This window comes from Dromaius novaehollandiae, chromosome 1 (genome assembly GCF_036370855.1).
Source record: "Dromaius novaehollandiae isolate bDroNov1 chromosome 1, bDroNov1.hap1, whole genome shotgun sequence".
Classification (NCBI taxonomy): domain Eukaryota; kingdom Metazoa; phylum Chordata; class Aves; order Casuariiformes; family Dromaiidae; genus Dromaius; species Dromaius novaehollandiae.
The window spans coordinates 23,584,729-23,604,925 of NC_088098.1; the positions used below are offsets into that span (position 1 = coordinate 23,584,729).

The following is a 20,197-nucleotide window of genomic DNA, read 5'->3' on the forward strand; positions in this document are numbered from 1 at the left end:
GAGCAGGGCAGTCTCAGCGGTGGCAGCCAGGCTCAGCCGGCAGCCCCGGTCGCCAGGGAAGTTAGAGCTGGTGCAGCAGGTCCGAGGTCGGGCCAGGAAGTCAGAGCGCAGGTTGGGTTGGGGTTCAGGCCAGCGCTGGTAACCAGCCCCCGGCACAGGCTGCTCAGGGCCTGTTAGTGCCCAGAGAGGGGCTGGAGCCTCCATCCTCGGAGACACTCAAACCCCGGCTGCACACAGCCCTGAGCAACCTGCTCTGCATGAGCCTGCTTGCAGCAGGGGCCTGGCCCAGAGCACCTCCCGCAGCCCCTCCCGACCTCAGCCCTCCCGTGACTCTGCAATTGCAGCGCTGAAGCCCGGCGGGAAGCCTCATCCATCTCAGCAACAGCTCAGCAGGCTCCTCTGCCAACGCACCGGCAACAAGGAGAACCTAAACACTGTTTTCTGTACTCAGCAGCAAAGGAGCCAGGACAAAGGGCGCCAGGGCCTCAGGAAGGGCAGCGCTCTGCAAACCCTCGCAGGAGCAGCAGTCACAGGCCGCTCCAGGCCCAAACAAGCGCGGCCTCAAGGCAGGAGAGCGGAGGCAAGGGCCCTCTCGCCAGGCATCGCTGCACCCAAATTCTCCCGCTCCTCAAGGCGAAGAACTGCTCAGGGAGGCTCTGTCGCAATCGTCTCTGCCTTCACGGCTACGAGAGGGGAGCCGGGAGCTGCAGGAACCAAGAAAACACCAGGAGCCCCAAATCCCCAAGCCTCCATTTACAAACAGGAGGAGCAGCAGTGAAAGCCTGGCAAGAAGGGCCCAAACCGAGGAACAGCAGTAGCAGCTGAGGTGTTTGAAGAAACCACGTTGCCTGCTTTCTGGAGCCTTTGCGGGGACCAGCGTGTTTCTATTTCCCCGGAGCCGCCGGGCGCCCACAGGGGCGTGCGCAGTTCGCTAGCAGACTTTCAGCCGGGCTGGCCAGCGAGCAGGCGGCCCCAGCTCTGGGCACAGGCAGCGGGCAGGCTGAGAGGCCGAGCTGACGCTGCCAGGAGCTGCAAGCGCAGGGGTGCTGGCGAGTCTGCAGAGCTGAGGGAGCGCGTTTCTGTGCGCGCGTGAACCTCCAGCACCCGGAAAGGAGGCTGCACGTCCTCTGCTACTGGGGCCTCGCCTGGATGCAAGCACAGGCGCTGCCTTGGGGCAGTGTCACGTCCCACCTACAAGGGGGGGAGGGTGACCCAGGTTTGCAAATCCCCTCGGTATGGATTGAGGGCGAAACGGCACTCAAGGTCCGTTCATACACATCAACCTTAATGGAACAAATATTCGGCGGACATTGGTCCTCTAACAATTATACCTGCCTCAGCTCTGCGGCTTTATGGGGAACCAAGGTGGCCTTAACTGTGTGAAAAGGAAAGCAAGCCCGAAAGCAAGCAAGAGAGCGAGAGCGAATCGCCAGTTGTGGATCCAGCACTGGACCTGCCAACAGCAGTGTTCAGTGTAGAGAGAAACCACCCACCCAGGGCTCCTACGTGCGCCTGTTTTTTTGTGCCAGCTCCTGGGCTTCTGGAACCTTCTCTCAGCCCAGTCTCAGGAGTGGCTGAGACACACGTCGGCTCAGGGCAGTGGCACCAATGAGCCAAGGGGAGTGAGCCTGGGACCCTCCCTGGGGCTCTGGTCCCAGGAGCAGCTGCTCGAGTTCACAGTGCTGTTACTTGGGCCTCGTCCCCTACAGGGAGGGAACCCCCAGCGCCGGAGCCCTGCGAGGCGCTCCCAGCGCCGCCCCCCGCCCCGGCCGCGCCCCGCAGGCGGCGGCAGCGCCGACTCGCCGCCGGCCCGCCCGGAGCCCCGCCCCCGCGGCGTCACGCGGCGCCCTGTGACGCCCCCGAGCGCCCCCGCCGCGGCTGTTGCGCATCGGCCTCTGGAGGCAGCGCCCTCAGCGTGTGGCCGCTGCTGCCGCAGCACCGGCGCGTCCTCGCTGGGCGCCTCTCTCGGAGCCTCGCTGCGCCCTGCCCTCGGCCCCGGCCCCGGCCCCGGCCCGGGGACTGCGAGCCCGGTGCCCCCAGCCCCGCGGCCCACCGGGGCTCGGCTCCTCTGCCCCCGCCCGAGGCGGGGCCGTGTCCGTGTCTGCGTCCCTGCTGCAGCATGAAGAGGCTCCTGGGGCTCTTCGGCAAGGGGCCGCCTGCGCGCGGCAGCGCTTCCCTGCCCTGCATGGGCGCCGCCTACGAGCTCCGCGAGAATGAGCTGGGCAAGCTGCACCGCGCGGCCGCCAGCGGCGACCTGGCGCAGGTGCGGCGGCCACGGTGGCTGCTGAGACCCGGCCTCAACGGGCGGGACCAGGCGAAGCGGTGAGGGGGGCGGTGGCGCCCGCGGGCCGGGCTCTGGGCGGTGCCGCGAGCGTGGGGGCGGCGCGAGGGGCGGGCGCGAGGGCCGGGCCGCGGCGGCGGTGCCGGCTGTGGCCGCGGCGGCGGGCGGAGGGGGCGGTGGCGGCGGCGGCCCGGCCGCGTGCCCGGAGGCGCCGGCGCAGCTGCGAGGCTGCGGCGGGCCCGTGCTGCCGGCAGAGAGGTCTCCTTTGCTGGGCGAGGCGAGGCGAGGCGAGGCGAGGCTGAGGAGGGCGGAAACGAGGGGGCAGGTTTTGCGAGCGGCCTCTCCCGCAGCGTCGCCTGTGCTGCCTGCGTGGCAGCAGCCCTCTCGAGGTGCTCGCGGGATCCTTCGTAGCCGCGTCGGCTGCGGTGGTTTGAGCTGAGGCGTTTGGCAGTTTGAAGGGCCTCCTGTCTTCCAGGCGCGGCACAGCACGGCACGGCTTTGCCTGGAAGGAAGGCAGGAAGTGCCGTTTCCTTCAGCTGGTGAGGGCTGGTGGAAAGGCAGTCGTGCTCCCTCGGGGTGGACGCTGTGTGAGAAGGGCAGTCACAGCTGGGGGCAAGACAGAGGGCTGCTCTGCTGCTGTCGGCATGACAGGGTCGAGGGGGAAGGTTTCTGCTCTCTGGTTTGCCAGGTGTTGCCGAGGGCCCTTGGGAGTGAGCGCGTCCTCGTGTTTGCTGCAGTAGTAAGCTCGGGGGAAGGAGAGAAGGCACGAATTCCCGAAAAGCACAGCGCGGGGCTGATGTGATGGTGTCCTGCAACCCATCTCCTTAGCCTCTGGCACGGTGTTGTCACGTGAGCGATGCTGGCGGAAGCTCGAGGTTCCCTTGCCGCAGGCTTAAGGCGCCCGAGCCTTGGTCGTCCTTGCTGGGCGGTGTGCGTAGTGCTGCTGGAGGCAGCGGCCAGTTGCCTGGGCAGAGGGATGGAGGGCAGCAGTTTCAGAGCGGCAGCCTGAGGCTGTGCGGGAAGAATCCTGTGCCTGGGCGCAGGACTGCGTCCGCAGGGAGCCGGGTGCGGAGCGGAGTGAACGTCGTCTTCATAAACGAGTGGGGGGGGTGAGGTGGATGTTTCCTAGCCGGTCTCTGCCTTTGGGCGTGCAACTGCCGTCATTGCTGAAGGGATGAGAAACTTTTTCTAAGCTTGTTTTTTGGAACCGGAAAGCAGTGGCCCTACACACGTGACATAGGCAGGAGCGGTCTCTTCAGCTTTCTCTCTGTCTGTGTTAATGTAATATATTTACTTTCTAGGACACCTCTGCATCTTGCTTGCGCTAATGGACATGCGGAGGTTGTTTCGTACTTAGTAGAGAGGAAGTGCAAGCTCAATCCTCGTGATAATTTTGAGAGATCGCCACTGATGAAGGTACGTGGAGTATGTGATGCTGTTGTAGGTAGGACTTAGAAGTTAAGCACTGAGCGATCCATCTCTTGGGTGATTCGTGACCTGGGTATGGGTGGAGATCGCATTGTGCTTGGTGCCGAATAGGCATCCGGTACCTAATCTTTGACCGCGTTCTTGTTTTCTGAGGTTGGCAAGCGGTGGGAGTTGTGACAGAGGGAAACGTAGTTGCTGGAAATGTTTCTTTTTCCCGGTGTTGTTTCCAGGCGGTACAGTGCCAGCAAGAACAATGTGTCGCCATTCTGCTAGCGCATGGTGCCGACCCTAATCTTGCAGATGCTCTCGGCAACACTGCCCTTCACCTCGCTGCCCTTGCTCCTAACACCTCTCTAGCAGGGCAGTTACTGGAGCACAATGCCCATATTGATGCGCAGAATAAGGTAAGCGTAGAATGTGGGTAAGGCGTCTCTTGGAAAGCAAAAGTTGCTTCACTTCTCTGTGTTTTTCTAACTGGGGGGGATTTATGCTTTCAGGTGGGATACACGCCCCTCGCTCTTGCCGTGTCCGAGCATCACAAAGAGATGGTGGAGTTCCTGCTTAGAAAAGGAGCTGACGTGCACACTCGAGATCAGCCTGAAAGGTGAAGGGCTTGTCACAACAGGGTGTGGGTCTCCTGAGTATTCTTCAAGTTTGACTGAGGAGAGGCGTGGGCGTGAGCCTCTAAAAGGCACAAGTAGCCACAGAGAAGCAGTTCCCTCTGCGTGGCTTTTGAAAAGTGCTCTGCGCTTGGCTGCTGTCATGCCTCACTGGACGCCTTCCGCCTTGAGGACTGCCAGAAAGCATTGTGTCTGGTCGCCACGAGGCAGGGAACTTGCCGTTAGTTCGGCAGCATTGCTGTTAGGCAGGAGCGGGTTTTTACAGCCCAGGCGTAGTTGGTATGTAAATGCTGTCTCGCGGGCAGCGTTGTCTCTCTGTCCTGACACTCGCTTTGACAACGGGTGCGCATTGAGACGAGAGAGGTTCCAAGTGGATGTGAGGAGAATCTTCTTTGCCGTGAGGACGGTGACATGTCGGAACGGGTTGCGCGAGGAGGTTGTGCAGCCTCCCTGCTTGGCGGCTTGGAAGACCAGACCGAGTAAAGCGCTGAGCAACCCGGTGTGGCCTCGTAGCTGCGCGTGCTTTGGGGTGGTGTTTGGCCGCGAGCGGTCTCGAGGCCCCTTCCGACCCGAGTTCTCCTGTGCTTCCGTGTAGTTGGCTTTGCTTTCCTTCTGCCTGTGGGAAAGGGGGAAGTAGTTGTTTGGGGAGCAAACAGGGATGAAAGTAATGGCAGTGAAACGTGTGTATCGGCTGATACATTTCCTCTCATCTTTTGGATGCTCTAGGACCCCTCTTATGCTTGCTGCTTCTGCTGGGGACATGAGCATCATAGAAGTTCTTCTTGGCTACAGTGCTGATCTTTCCCAGAAAGACATTCTGGGACGGACAGCAGAAGATTATGCTGCTACTTCTGGGCACGCTCAGTAAGTGCTTTAGGTCACCGTCAGAGTTGCTAAGTTGTCTGGATGTGCGTGTTGGCTTAAGGGCACGCTTGGTAACAGCAGCAAGGTTTAGTGATGCACGGAGACCTTTGCTGAAGCTGGGCGAGATGGAATCTTCTGGTACGTGTTGCTCCCGTGTCAAGTGTGAATTGGGAAATTTTCCTCGACTTCCACCCAAAATGCTCCGTTAGGTTTCAAGTTTGCAATGCTGAGCTCACGTCCGAGCAACGCAAAGTCTGAAAAGTGTGTCTTTGCCAAGTGAAGTGTATATAAGCCCCTGCCCAGACCAGCGCTTGACCCCAAATCTAGAGCTCATTTCTTCTCCCTTTCTCCTAGCCTGTATGGAGGGAAGCAGGAAAGAAGGGGGCCTGGGTGTGTGTAACTAGCATGTGTGTGCGACCTTACCAGTTGGCTCTGAATAGGCGTAGGATGGAGAATAAATGGCTATTTGTATTCTAGAAGCGGTGTATGCAAGGATGCTGCTGTTCTTAGTGACGGTATTTCCTTTCTTTCTGTACACAGTGTTAGTCAACACCTGGCAGACTGCACAGAGAAGAAAAATGCGGGAGAAGCTTCTGCAGGCGGCACAAGAGGCATGCCAGTGCTTAGCACGCCTCCTGGAGCAGGAGCTGCTGGCTTTGCATTGGGTGCCTGTGCTCTGGCTGGCGGAGGTAGGATCCCTAACCGTGGAGGAGCTGAGGAGGAAAATCCCCACGGCCTTTTCTTTTGGTGGCTTGTGCTGTTGAAGCTTATCATGTTCAGCACTGACTTTGTGTGCTACTCCATCTGAGGCCTCCACTAAAGTTTTGTAAATGCGCTTCTGTGTTGCTGACTGGACCCATGTCTTGCGAGGCTGTGAGGGTGCTTCTATAATTAGTGTGTTAGCCGTCCATTCGGAGGGTTGTTGCCTGTTGGATTTCCCCATGTTTATAGACAGGGGCTTTCCTTTTTTTCTTAAAAAAAAAAAAAAAAAAAAAAAAAAAATCGGTGGTTTGGGGCATGCTTTTGTTCGTGCTGTCTCGCATGGCTGTTTCACTCCAGGTAGGCCTGTGGAATTGTCCATGTTACATGCCTGTAGGCACTGTTGACATTCAAAGGTGCTAAGAATTAATCATGCCAATTGCTATTTGAACAGTGAGAGACGACATTTCGCATGGCTACTTTGTAAGGTGAGAGTTGAACAGTACCTTTTCCCAAATACTTTAACCTGCCTAAAAAGAGGAAAGACGGGAGAGAGACGCGGTCCTTCTTGCCTTTTCTTTTCAAGCCTGATGGAGGAAGAGGAGAGTGATGACAGCCTTCCTGCTTGTGAGAAAGAAAGACGCTGTTTAGCTGCCAAGGTAAAGTGCCTCACCAGGCAACATTTCCCACGAAACGACTGACTTGCAGGGAGGACCTGTCTGGATTTGAGCGAAAGCACGTTTCCAGGCAGGTGGTTTCCTCCCGCAAAGCGGTCTCCTGCCTGCACCCTTTCTGCTGCTGTGAGCTGTTTCCTGCAAGACTTGTAGCCGCAGCAGAGCATGCAGCAGTCTTGCTGTTGTGGGGGGAAAGAGCAGTAGGTGACAAGAAAAACGACCACATGGTTTTCCTCATCTGAGTCAGATTTCTAGACCGTGAAAGTTGATCAGCTCCTAGACTGCCTATTCTTTTGTCCTCCAGACCTTGCTCTTTGTTTCCAGTAACTTTGGTGATAGAATTGTGACGGATATGGAAGAAGGGCATTTATTGATCAAAATCTGCAGAAATGCTTCATGCCCTGGCTCTCCCTTCCTCCTTGTCAGGTTCCTCAAGTGTGCTTGGGGGGGCAGTTGCTCAAGCGGGTCTTTTTTTCTGCTGCCTGATGCGGATGGCATTCCAGGCTTGTGCGTGATCTCACACCGCCTGTTTCCCCTCTCTTTTTTCCTGTTTGTTTGTTTATCCAGATGAGGTGTTTGGCGTTGGGAGTGGGCTGTGATGAAGAATCCGATTCTGGTGCTGAAACCCCCCCTGTACTGCTGGAGATGCAGGCATGTTTGATTTTTAAGCGGGCTCTGTTTCTTTCAGTGACCTTTGAGAGACTGTCGCAGATGTTGTCTGTGAAGAGCTACTGCAGCCTAGTAAGATGTGATAGTGGTTTGAAGTGTGAAAGTGAGGAAAGAGAAGGAGGCTTGACTAAGGTTGTCTGAGAAGCAGGCAGCCGTTGGTTTTCCTTGGTGCAAAGGAGGGGGAAAGGGTGTGTGCGCTCCTGGCTGTTGTAACCTAGGTGAGGCCAGGGTCAGACTGTGTGCAGGCAGTGCTTGTCAGGGGCTTTGCAGAACTGGAGCAGGACGTTTGGGACGTTGGGTATTGCTGTCTACTCAAAGAGGTTCCTGAGGAAAAACCGCAGGCCTCGTAGAAGAGAAGTCAGAACTTTTCCCTGCGTGGGTGCCGAGAAGAGGAGTATTTTGGAAGGTGTGGATTGCCTGTGCAGAGGATGCTTGTTTCTGTTCTTTCTCACTCTTTTGGCTGGCCTCTTCTAGGAGGAGTCACCTGAAGGGGAGGGAGAGGAGGAGCACCAGCAGCCTCAAGTTGCGAATGCTGCAGAAGCCCCTGCTGGTGTGAGAGGTGAGTTAATAAACATTGATCCCCTTTGTTTCTTTGCTAGTTGTGCTGCGTCAGTGAACGGAAGTGGTGGCCTGGTGGGGGAGAGGTTGCCTGATGGAGGAGAGCAGCAGTCATTTCTCCCTTCCTTTGTAGGTGTTACGTCGGCAGCAGGAGTGAAGCAGGAGGAAGACAGCGACTCTCCGTGGGATTCTGAGGTGCTTTCAGTGAGGGGCGCAGTGGGATCCCCGGTGGCGGGGGGAACCGCTCGGGAGTTTGCTTTGGACGTGGGCCCTAGCGCTGATGAGGCTCAGTTCCCTCTTTGGCCGCTTCTGCCATGTGTTTGCTCCTGTGAACTTGAGCAGCTTCTGCTCTGTGCAAGCTGTTCAGTCAGGACTGTGCCTAAGTAGGGTCTGCTGATGTCCTAGGTCTCATAGGAACTGGCCTTTGAATGTGATTTCTAGTGTAACACTGAAAGAGTACAGATTCTGGCTCTGCAAGTGCTTGGGAGGGTTGCTGCTTCTTTGCCACGGTACCCAATGAAATGAGTGTTTTTGGAACCGTGCAGCCAAGTAGTAAGCACAACCAAAAAAAATCAGTGTAGGCTTGGAGCACTGTTTTGGGTTGAAGTGTGAAAGTGAGGAAAGAGAAGGAGGCTTGACTAAGGTTGTCTGAGAAGCAGGCAGCCGTTGGTTTTCCTTGGTGCAAAGGAGGGGGAAAGGGTGTGTGCGCTCCTGGCTGTTGTAACCTAGGTGAGGCCAGGGTCAGACTGTGTGCAGGCAGTGCTTGTCAGGGGCTTTGCAGAACTGGAGCAGGACGTTTGGGACGTTGGGTATTGCTGTCTACTCAAAGAGGTTCCTGAGGAAAAACCGCAGGCCTCGTAGAAGAGAAGTCAGAACTTTTCCCTGCGTGGGTGCCGAGAAGAGGAGTATTTTGGAAGGTGTGGATTGCCTGTGCAGAGGATGCTTGTTTCTGTTCTTTCGCACTCTTTTGGCTGGCCTCTTCTAGGAGGAGTCACCTGAAGGGGAGGGAGAGGAGGCTGCTGGTGGTCCTCCAGCTGCGAATGCTGCAGAAGCCCCTGCTGGTGTGAGAGGTGAGTTAATAAACATTGATCCCCTTTGTTTCTTTGCTAGTTGTGCTGCGTCAGTGAACGGAAGTGGTGGCCTGGTGGGGGAGAGGTTGCCTGATGGAGGAGAGCAGCAGTCATTTCTCCCTTCCTTTGTAGGTGTTACGTCGGCAGCAGGAGTGAAGCAGGAGGAAGACAGCGACTCTCCGTGGGATTCTGAGGTGCTTTCAGTGAGGGGCGCAGTGGGATCCCCGGTGGCGGGGGGAACCGCTCGGGAGTTTGCTTTGGACGTGGGCCCTAGCGCTGATGAGGCTCAGTTCCCTCTTTGGCCGCTTCTGCCATGTGTTTGCTCCTGTGAACTTGAGCAGCTTCTGCTCTGTGCAAGCTGTTCAGTCAGGACTGTGCCTAAGTAGGGTCTGCTGATGTCCTAGGTCTCATAGGAACTGGCCTTTGAATGTGATTTCTAGTGTAACACTGAAAGAGTACAGATTCTGGCTCTGCAAGTGCTTGGGAGGGTTGCTGCTTCTTTGCCACGGTACCCAATGAAATGAGTGTTTTTGGAACCGTGCAGCCAAGTAGTAAGCACAACCAAAAAAAATCAGTGTAGGCTTGGAGCACTGTTTTGGGTTGAAGTGTGAAAGTGAGGAAAGAGAAGGAGGCTTGACTAAGGTTGTCTGAGAAGCAGGCAGCCGTTGGTTTTCCTTGGTGCAAAGGAGGGGGAAAGGGTGTGTGCGCTCCTGGCTGTTGTAACCTAGGTGAGGCCAGGGTCAGACTGTGTGCAGGCAGTGCTTGTCAGGGGCTTTGCAGAACTGGAGCAGGACGTTTGGGACGTTGGGTATTGCTGTCTACTCAAAGAGGTTCCTGAGGAAAAACCGCAGGCCTCGTAGAAGAGAAGTCAGAACTTTTCCCTGCGTGGGTGCCGAGAAGAGGAGTATTTTGGAAGGTGTGGATTGCCTGTGCAGAGGATGCTTGTTTCTGTTCTTTCTCACTCTTTTGGCTGGCCTCTTCTAGGAGGAGTCACCTGAAGGGGAGGGAGAGGAGGAGCACCAGCAGCCTCAAGTTGCGAATGCTGCAGAAGCCCCTGCTGGTGTGAGAGGTGAGTTAATAAACATTGATCCCCTTTGTTTCTTTGCTAGTTGTGCTGCGTCAGTGAACGGAAGTGGTGATCTGCTTGTGAGATGGTGCAGCCCCCAGTTTTCCCCTTGCCAGCCAGTGCTGGGGGGAAGGTTGAGGGTAGGGAAAGTCAACTTTGGGAGATGTTCTGTGGTAGTGCTGGAGTGCAAGGAGCGTTGCTCCTTGGTGACTTCCTGCACATGTGAGGATGTTTTGGCTAGTGCTTTGAGGGTTCCTCTTCTACCGTGCAAAGGGATTGTGAGTGCCAAACTCTGGAGCCCTAGTTTGGAGGGGAGATGCCCCCAAACCTCCCTACTCCAGGACTCTGGCATGCCAGAGCCTCGTTTGGATGCTACCCGACCATCTGTTGAGTGTTTATTGTAGCCGTGGGAGGTGTCATGCTGAGCTTGGGCATCTTCTGCTGCAAAGAAGGACCTGGGAAGCGTCGAGAGCACCTTGGTGGGGCTGGGGGGGGAATGACAGTGCTGTTTTTCCTCTGTAGTTGAAGGGTTATCCGACTCATGGCTGCAGGGCTTGCCTGACGGGGGGGGAGCAGCAGAGTGAAAGAAGGACTCGTGGTGTGTCATTTCTCCCTTCCTTTGTAGGTGTTACGTCGGCAGCAGGAGTGAAGCAGGAGGAAGACAGGGACTTTCCTTCGTTTTCTGAGGTGCTTTCAGTGAGAGGCGCAGTGGGGTCCTCGGGTCCCCGTGGGGGGAACTGCTTGGGAGCTTGTTTAGGACATGGGCCCTAGCGCTGATGAGGCTCAGTACCCCTTTGGCTGCTTCTGCCATGTGTCTGCTCCTGTGAACTTGAGCAGCTTCTGCTCTGTGCAAGCTGTTCAGTCAGGACTGTGCCTAAGTAGGGTCTGCTGATGTCCTAGGTCTCATAGGAACTGGCCTTTGAATGTGATTTCCAGTGTAACACTGAAAGAGTACAGATTCTGGCTCTGCAAGTGCTTGGGAGGGTTGCTGCTTCTTTGCCACGGTACCCAATGAAATGAGTGTTTTTGGAACCGTGCAGCCAAGCAGTAAGCACAACAAAAAAAAATCAGTGTAGGCTTGGAGCACTGTTTTGGGTTCTGAAAGGCCTGTTATACTTCCAGAGCCTGCCTGCCTTGACGGCATGCGTGAGTGCAGAACCAGCAGTGAAACGGCAGGTAATGCTTAAGTGACGATCCAAGTCGTGCTTGGGTATGACACCTGCAGCTTGATGCTGAAGTGTTTGTGGAAACTCCTTGCCCCACTCTCTGCTTGTTTGTGTTCTCACTCAACCAGGTGTCCGCAGATGCGAGAGAGAAGCGTGCAGGACACGAGGCTGCTGCCACACGAACAGATACAGATTTCCAGTACGACGGACAGGTGACTGTGTTAAAGACCCGTGAAGATGTTAGTGTAAAGGGAGCTGTTATTCCCAAATGAGTGCAGGAGGGAGACTGCAGAGAGTAGCAGATTCCAGATATACTTCAGAAGTATTGCAGAATTCATTTCTTTCCCTTTGTGAAATGGAAGAACTGTGCAAAGGACGAAAGCCCTGGGTTGGAAGTAGGAAGCCCTGGCTTTGATGGTCAGAGTAATATCTGCAGTCAGACCCTAGCTCTTGCTGTGCAGGACAGCACATTTTGCATTGTCTTAAAAGAGAAGAAAAACTGCTCAAGCCCACTAATACTAAGCCCTTTTTTAATGAATTAGGAAACAGCAACCCTCGTGAAGAGATGCCAACAGATTAGATGTCCTCAGGTGACCAGGATAGCTAGCGGTCTTCAGTTGTGCAGGCGCCTGCTGGTGGTGGGCAAAATTGCTTATCTTTGAGCTCACTCTGAAGACTGATGCAGTGAGTGAAAGGAAGAACGTAGTCCGTGTTCCTACCCTTTTCTTCATACGCATGTAACTAGTTCATTAGGGTATGGCCAGAGAGCTACAGCAGGAGGTTGCTGATGCTTCCCGTGGAGGAGTGACCACATGGGCGCTAGGAGCATCACGAGTCATTGAAAGAGTAGGCCTGGTGTTCCGGCGTTGTTTACGGCCGCCCGTAGGAAATTGAGATGGGGATGGGAGAGGCCAGTATGAAAGAGGATGAAGCAGCAGGGTTTTGGAGAGACGACTTGAGAGTCGAAGCAGTCGCCTTGTCTGTACGGAAAACGCAGCTGACTCGCGTGGGTCCTGGTTGTGGTTTTACAGTTGCAGGAGTCGGAAGAACAGCGTGTTCAGTCCGAGCGTTGTGCTCAGGACTTGAAGACGGCCCTGGAAAAGAAACAAAGAGAAGTGGTAGCTGTTTCCCAGCAACTGCAAGACCTTCTGGAAGCCTCCTCAGGAACTGTTAGCCTAAAACCTCTGGAAGAACGAGTGGGACGGTAAGGAACTGTCACGGTGAAGCAAGGCTTTGCTTTCTGGGACAGTGTAAAAGCAACAGGATTACCTTGCTGCATCACAGCAAGTTAATGCACAATTTTGAGAGAAGCTTTTGCTTTAGATGATGTTATTTCCCACTGTTGTGTCAGTATTTGTGCTCTTGTGTCTTCCCATAACGAGACCTGTGTTTCTTTTCAAGGCTTGAACTTGCAAACGCCAGCCTGGAAGGCAGAGTCCAGCAACAGACTGCTAGAATCAAAGTTCTTCAGAAAGAGCTGCGTGGCTCTGCCTCTGTAAGCCAGTCATGACTTTTGTTTTCCTGAGCTCCTGAGGCTAGCTCTGTGTGTGGGGGGGGAAATTTTCAGAAGAGATTGTCCTGGGGAGCCTAGGGGAAGTCATTTCCTGCATCCTGCAGGTGATTGGCTGCAGTTGGTCCATTCCCAGGCTCTCTGGTTTTGAGAGTTTTCATGGGGCGCTCTGCTGCGTCCTACTTAACACTGTCTGAGGTAAAGGTTGGACACTGGTGTGCTGGCTTGAATGTTTGCTGCTTTATACCCGTCGTGGTGCTTAAGCCATCAGGCAGCCGCGCTTCAGGGGTTCCTGCCTTAAAGGCATTCTGCAGGTTAGCTTGTGGAATTGCCTTGGTGCCAAGCGCTTTGTCGCCGAGCCCTAACTGGCATCCTCGGACTGTGGCAAGAGTTCCGTTGCCCGGCCTCTGAGCACCTTCCCTGTTTAGTGGCTATGGATTCCTTGGCTGGAAGGTGTAAATCTGTAAAGTAACTTGAGGAACTCCAAAGATGCGCAGCTGCAACTAATGAAGGAATCCCACATTGCTAGGCAGTGTTATTTTCGGTGTGCTTGGTCTGAGTTGGTGGAGACAAGCCTTCAGTGAGGAGGAACTGCTTAGGCTCTGCAGAATGGCTGCTCCTTGGCATCTTGGTGTGTGTTGTTTTCCGTGAAGAGGTGAAGAGGAGTCCCTGTGGTGTCATTTGTGGAACCCTGTACGATGCTGCCTGGGAATGTCCAGGCATCCCGAATTCAGGGGTTAATAGCAGCTGAAGCAAGGCGCTTTCATCTGGGGCCTGCACAAAGCAAGTGGTTGTCGTGCTCTGTCTAGTGAGCGAGGGTCCTTGGTCCTACAGCCCCCCGTAGTTGTGGTTAATTAGGGCTGAAGAGGTGTTGAAAATAACGAGATGTGCAAGTGTAATTGTGGGCTGTACTGCAGCTGGCCAGAGAAGAAGGCAGGCAGTCACAGTGCTTATCCTTGCCTTTGGTGAAGATGGCGGGGTTTTTGGATATCCCGTGGATGAAGAAGCTACTCCTGTCTTTGCTCATTGATGACCATTTGTATGCCTCACAGCTCTGCCTCACAGCTCTGCCTCAAACGGCCCAGGCAATGGTTGCTGACAATTTTAGGGCAGCCTCAAGCTAAGGCTGTTCTGCTCCCTGGAACAGGGAGGGGTAGATAGTACAGGAGTAAGGAGAGGGAGGAATGTTTGAGGCATGTCTTTTTGGCAATACCTCTTAAATGTGGTGTGAACTTCAGTGTGGCTTTTAATGCTTCTGTAGGTTCATAACTGCCTGGAGGACTTGATCACTGGCTTATGGACAAGGTGCATGCCTTTGGAGGAAGACCAAAATCAGCAGGTGCATCAATGGTTGCTGTGAATTCCTTCTTCCAGGCTATGACTATTTTGTGCGCAGGCAGCTCAACCATCCAGGAGTTCCCTGACAGTGAACTTTTCTGAGGACCGCTGCCCACTGATTGCTGAAGATCCCCCAGAAGCTTTAAATTAAGCGGTGCTCTCCACTGATGGGGATACATAAGTAACCCCTGCTAGTAGCGGGTGGCCTTCCCTTTTGTGGGGGAGACAGACTATAGGTGTATTGCAGAAATCATTTCTTTACCTTTGTGAAGTGGAAGACCTGCCCGAAGGCTGAAAGCCCAGGGTTGGAAGTAGGAAGCTCTGGCTTTGATGATCAGAGTAATACCTGCAGTCCAGCTATGGCTCTTGCCCTTGCATCAGAGCAGATTGTGCGTTATCTTAAAAAGGAAGGAAACGCTCAAGCCCACGCTCTCAGCGTCTCTTCCAAGAAGAGTAATACTGAGCTGTTTTTTACATATTGGGAAAGAGCAGCCCTCATGAAGAGATGCTGACAGATTAGATGTCTTCAGGTGGCCAAAATGGCTAGAGGTCTTTGGTTGTGCAGGCGCCTGCAGGTGGTGGGCAAAGCTGCTTATCTTTGAGTTCACTCTGAAGACTGATGTAGCGAGTGAAAAGAAGAACACATTCCATGCTCCTGCCCTCTTCTTCATGCTCATGTAACAATGTTTCCTTAGGCTATGGCCGGACAGCTTCCGGAGGAGATTGCCGATGCTCTTGAACAGCAGTCGCTTCCAGAAGGCTCGCTTGGAGTTACAAAGCTTTGTTGCGGTGAGCTGAAGGAAGACAAACTGCGGTTGCAGGAGGAACTGGACAGGGTTAAAGCCAAGGTAGGCAAAACCTGTAACTACATTAATAAATGCGTTGACATTGTTCTTCCCTGTAAATGAGGAAAAAGGACAAAGCAGTATTCTGAGTATTCTGAGCAGTATTCAGGATGGGGATGGGAGAGGCCAGTATGAAAGAGGATGAAGCAGCAGGGTTTTGGAGAGACGACTTGAGAGTCGAAGCAGTCGCCTTGTCTGTACGGAAAACGCAGCTGACTCGCGTGGGTCCTGGTTGTGGTTTTACAGTTGCAGGAGTCGGAAGAACAGCGTGTTCAGTCCGAGCGTTGTGCTCAGGACTTGAAGACGGCCCTGGAAAAGAAACAAAGAGAAGTGGTAGCTGTTTCCCAGCAACTGCAAGACCTTCTGGAAGCCTCCTCAGGAACTGTTAGCCTAAAACCTCTGGAAGAACGAGTGGGACGGTAAGGAACTGTCACGGTGAAGCAAGGCTTTGCTTTCTGGGACAGTGTAAAAGCAACAGGATTACCTTGTTGCATCACAGCAAGTTAATGCACAATTTTGAGAGAAGCTTTTGCTTTAGATGATGTTATTTCCCACTGTTGTGTCAGTATTTGTGCTCTTGTGTCTTCCCATAACGAGACCTGTGTTTCTTTTCAAGGCTTGAACTTGCAAACGCCAGCCTGGAAGGCAGAGTCCAGCAACAGACTGCTAGAATCAAAGTTCTTCAGAAAGAGCTGCGTGGCTCTGCCTCTGTAAGCCAGTCATGACTTTTGTTTTCCTGAGCTCCTGAGGCTAGCTCTGTGTGTGTGGGGGGAAATTTTCAGAAGAGATTGTCCTGGGGAGCCTAGGGGAAGTCATTTCCTGCAGCCTGCAGACGATCCGTTGTGGTGCTTACCCCTGAAGCGCAGCTGCCTGATGGCTTTCCTGCCTTAAAGGCATTCTGCAGGTTAGCTTGTGGAATTGCCTTGGTGCCAAGCGCTTTGTCGCCGAGCCCTAACTGGCATCCTCGGACTGTGGCAAGAGTTCCGTTGCCCGGCCTCTGAGCACCTTCCCTGTTTAGTGGCTATGGATTCCTTGGCTGGAAGGTGTAAATCTGTAAAGTAACTTGAGGAACTCCAAAGATGCGCAGCTGCAACCAATGAAGGAATCCCACATTGCTAGGCAGTGTTATTTTCGGTGTGCTTGGTCTGAGTTGGTGGAGACAAGCCCTCAACGAAGGGAGACTGCTGGATCACTGGAACTGGGGGTAGATTGTAAAGGAGTAGGGAGATGGAGAAATGTTTGTGGCACTTCTTTTTGGTAATACCCCTTAAATGAGGTGTGAGCTTCAGTCTGGAAAGTGTCAGTGTGCCTTTTTTGCTTTTTTTAATGCTTCCGTAGGTTCATAATCGCCTGGAGGACCTGATCACTGGCTTACGGACAAGACGCGTGCTTTCGGAAGAAGACCCAAGTCAGCAGGTACATCAATGGTTGCTGTGAATTTCTTCTTCTAGTCTTTCAGGTTTTTGGGGGAGTTGGGGGTGTGTGTGTGTGTGTGTGTGTGGGCAGCTAAACTGTCCAAGAGTTCTGTAATGGTGAACTCCTCCAAGGGCCGTTGCCTGCTGATGGCTGAAGCTCCTCCTGAAGCTTTAAATGAAGCCCTGCTCTCCACTGATGTGGCTACATAAGTACCCCCTGCTAGTAGCAGAGGGACTGAGGAAGCTGTTCTTCAGGGTCTTTTCCACCTTTTCCCCGTGAGCCCCTAGTAGCAGGTGGCCTTCCCTTTTGTGGTGGGGGGGGGGGGGGGACAGGACGGAGGGAGGTGGGGGGGCTGGCAGGCAACTGTTTCTGTCCCTCAGTATTGGCCTGTTCAGTGGGAAAACTGAAGTGCTGACCTTTACGTGGGCATTCTGTCCCCTGGAGTTCTGCGGCCTTGGGCTAGCAGAGAGAGACGTCCTGCAACATCTGTGTGAGGAACGCTGTCTGCACCTAATGCTTATAGATGCCATTACTGAGTTATGTGTGCCATTTCTTCTTTCTGTTTGGAAAGTGTGAGAGCAAAAGCAAGTCAATGAAGAAGCTGGTAGAGTGGAAGCGACCAGCAGAAGCCCGACTGGAGCAGGAAATGAGAAGAAACATGGAACTGCAGAAAGAATGCAACAGGTAAGTATGGGTTTTTAGTACTTGTAAGAAGTATGGACTAGGCTGGGAGTCAAGCTTTATTTAACTTGACCCTAAGACTATGAGGACGTAACAGTTTGTGAGCACCTTCAAGCCTTGCGTTAGATCTTGCAAGTGGCTTCTGTACGTGAGCGTACGGTTTTAGGTAGGTGGAAGTGCAGGCTGCCCTGCAGTTGTTGTGGGGAGAGAGGGAGGGCAGGCAGAAGTCCGTCACCTCTGTTTTCAGGCCAAGGGAGTACCTCCATGGGAGCAGAGGAAATTTCGACCCTGCAAGTGATCTGTGGGAGGGAAATGATTTTTTTTCCCCTGGTTTGGGTTTGGGTTTTTGGGGGGTCCATAAGTCCTGGCCTGTCAGTCAGGTTACAAACAAGGTAAGCCCCATCCATGCTGCTTACCTAAGTGTATACGCAAAGGCTGACTGTCCCTGGGCTTCCTATTTTATGCGCTAATTTGCTGCACAGGTCCAGGAGGCTTCTTGAAAGAGCTATGAAGAAACTGAGGGCGTATGAGAGGCGAGAGAGTGAGTCCCAGTCGGATTTCCAGGGCGCAATGGAGGACACGCGTTCTGGAAGGGGCAGCGAAGTTGGTAGATTAAGAACAAAGGTGAGCTTTGGTTTGTTCGGGTTTTTTGCTGTTTTTGGAAGCCTGTATGATTTAATTCTGTTTCCTGTTGTTAATGATCTGGTGGCTGTGTTCCGAAGTGAGTGGATTTCCCCTGTGATCCCTGAAAATGCCTAACTAATCCTTTGGTAAGTGAAGAAGCGTTGCAATACCAGGGTGCTGGTGTGGGAAAGGTAAATTTCTGAGGAGCAAAGAGGAAGACGGAGTTTTAGTTGACCTTTGGGGCCTACTGAAACCTGGTACTTCCTGAAAGCGCTTGAAAACAAACTCCCGCTTTGATCTGGAAAGAACACGCCTTCTTCCTCCACTGCTTGAAAAGCTCCTTTCTGGAGCACTGTTGGCGAAGCTTTCAGTGTCACGGAAAGAAGAGGATGTGTCTCTTGTGAGTTCTGTCCTGAAGTAACCTGACTGTGTGACAAATATGTAACACTCCTCGCACCCCCTGTCCATCCAAAACGCCCCCTCCCCCCCTGATAGATATTGTTTCTGATGAAAGGAGAAGGTGTCCAGCTCTGTGGATATTTGGTTTCCTGTGAGCGTCTGAGGCTGAGGCTAAGTGAGTCTGTCCTTTCCCTGTCTACAGGTCCGTGAACTTTCCCACTGGCTGGCGACAGAGCGGAGAAGGTCGAGGCAGCTAGAAAAAGCAAATGAAGGCTTGCGCGAAGAGTTGGCTTGGCTGCATGGGAGCTGTGACAAACTGCGCAAGAGGAAGCAGCATCTGGAAGAAGAGGTGGTTGTCCTCAGGCATCATTTAGAGGCCAAGATGATGGATCGCAGCCACGTAGAAGTCTATAAAAAGGAGGCTGAACAAAGAGCTGGGCGAGAGCTAAGGCAAAAACTGCAGGAAGTCAATCTCTTTCTGCAGGTAAACTTACTTCACCCTGGTATCTGTGGTCCAGTTGTGCCTTGTCATTCCTTCATTCTTTCCTGTTGTGATTTTTCAGTATTTCATGCTTCTGCCGTCAGGGCTGTGGGGTCATGGGCTCTTCACATCTTCAGGAGGTTGTTGAAGGGTGTGAGCTTGTTGAATGGTTGTCCTCAACCACTCTGAGATCCTGTGAATAATCTTCTCCATCCACGTAGGTCACTGGGGAATCGGGTAACAGCGCTAAGAGAAGAATTGCAAGGAGACTAGTGTCTTGCCGAGACAGAGGTTGCTTAGTCCCAGCTTTGACCGAAAACAAAGAAGTTGCGCTAAGAGTGTGTGTGCGTGTGTCTCTTTCCGCACAAAAAGGATTATGTAATGTGGTGCTTCTGGGTTTCGCCCTCCCTCGTTGAGGGAAGGGAGGAGGCACCGTTGCCTCCCTGAGTAAGGTTGTGCTCTTCCGGTTGGGGGTGTGATACAGACTGGGGGGAAAGTTCTCTTCTTCTCTCCTGGGGCTTGAAATTGCATGCTCTGCTTCAGACACAGGCAGCCACCCAGGACCGAGTGGAACGCATAAGAGCTGCTACTGAAGCTTCCACGGTAGGCCGACTGCAGCAGAGAATTAGGGATTTAGAAGATGAATTGGCTCTCACAAAACGCCTGCAGCGAGCCAGAGCTAATGTGGGGCTTGCGGAAGCTGGTGCTGCACATCGTCACGAGTGCTGCAGGAGCCGCTCTTTGACGACGAACCCCGTGGGCAATGCTTCCTCTGTGGCAGACCGAGTGGAAGCTCATATGGCTGAGGTAAGGCATTGTAAACCCATGTTATTCTCGAATTACCTTTAAAGAATATGAATAAGCTAGGTTCAGCTTTTAAGCTGAAAATGAGCATCATCAATGAGCATCCTAGCTCCAGGACACCCAATCCAGTAGTCTGAACGTGACTGCTGACCCTCACAATGCTGCAACCTCGGCAATACCTCTGGTCCGCGTGTGTCCCAGAATTAGCAGTCTGTGAGACAGCACGTTCCTCACAGAATGGTGAGCAGCGTATCACGAGGCTTGGGAACCGCATGGCAAGAGTTGGACAAAGGAGCGCATAATTCTTCACAGAATGCCCTGATCCGTTCCCTCCTTTGCACAGAGTGGAGGCAGGGGCAAGCTCTCCCCTTCCGTCTGTTTTATCCCTGAGAAGTATTCAGGCCTCTCTAATTCTAACGCAGTGCTGTGGTGCCCCCTGCGTACCAAGGGTCCTGTTTAAAGGACGTGTCGGCGTACCGTACCTGTACCCGTGCCGGTAATGTTCTGAAGTGGAGTTCCTAGGCTCTGAGCATTGTCTCGTGGAGTCTCACAGGGTGATCCGGATGACTGCCCTCGGGCAACCCCCGCGGGTAAATAGTAAGTCAGCAGTGCTGTCTGAAAAAGAACCGTCAAGAGGTGACTGCTGCAAGGAAAGCCAGCTCGTTCTGGCCTGAGTCCTTTGGTAATGAGTAAATTAAGCAGCATTTTGGCTCTTCTCTGTGTCGGTATGTTGGTAGGTGAGCCTGTGTGTGTCTCAGAATTAGTGGTGATTCCCCCGGGGATTCAGCCTGAACTGCTTGCTCTCTACCTAAGCCCAGAAGCTGTATGCTCTCTGTTTGGACAGTCACTTCTAGATGTCCCGGCGTGCATCATGATGGAAAAAACCGCAGGCATCACGAGCCTTACCCGCTGTCAACAGTGTAAACGTGCTGCTTGTGCGCTTGTGGATAGATCTCTGACCTTCCCTGGTTGCTGTGAAGTCATTGTGCTTTTTGCTGTACTTT

At 53.6% G+C, this 20,197-nt stretch overlaps 1 protein-coding gene and 1 long non-coding RNA gene across 2 annotated transcripts; both read left to right on the plus strand.

Moving 5' to 3' along the window:
* The first annotated feature begins 1,883 nt into the window (after positions 1 to 1,883).
* LOC135327255 (ankyrin repeat domain-containing protein 7-like) lies at positions 1,884 to 9,989 on the plus strand. The gene is made up of 11 exons (XM_064505406.1): positions 1,884 to 2,322; positions 3,583 to 3,697; positions 3,940 to 4,113; positions 4,207 to 4,313; positions 5,056 to 5,193; positions 5,734 to 5,882; positions 6,347 to 6,380; positions 6,479 to 6,551; positions 7,134 to 7,307; positions 8,779 to 8,863; positions 9,973 to 9,989. The coding sequence occupies exons 1-11, from the start codon at positions 2,120 to 2,122 to the stop codon at positions 9,987 to 9,989; spliced, it is 1,269 nt and encodes a 422-aa protein (XP_064361476.1). The 5' UTR covers positions 1,884 to 2,119.
* A 569-nt stretch (positions 9,990 to 10,558) lies between these two features.
* LOC135327586 (uncharacterized) lies at positions 10,559 to 12,294 on the plus strand. Its single transcript, XR_010387912.1, has 4 exons — positions 10,559 to 10,616; positions 11,052 to 11,105; positions 11,224 to 11,307; positions 12,127 to 12,294. It is a non-coding gene; the product is annotated as an uncharacterized LOC135327586 (long non-coding RNA).
* The last annotated feature ends 7,903 nt before the right edge of the window (positions 12,295 to 20,197 follow it).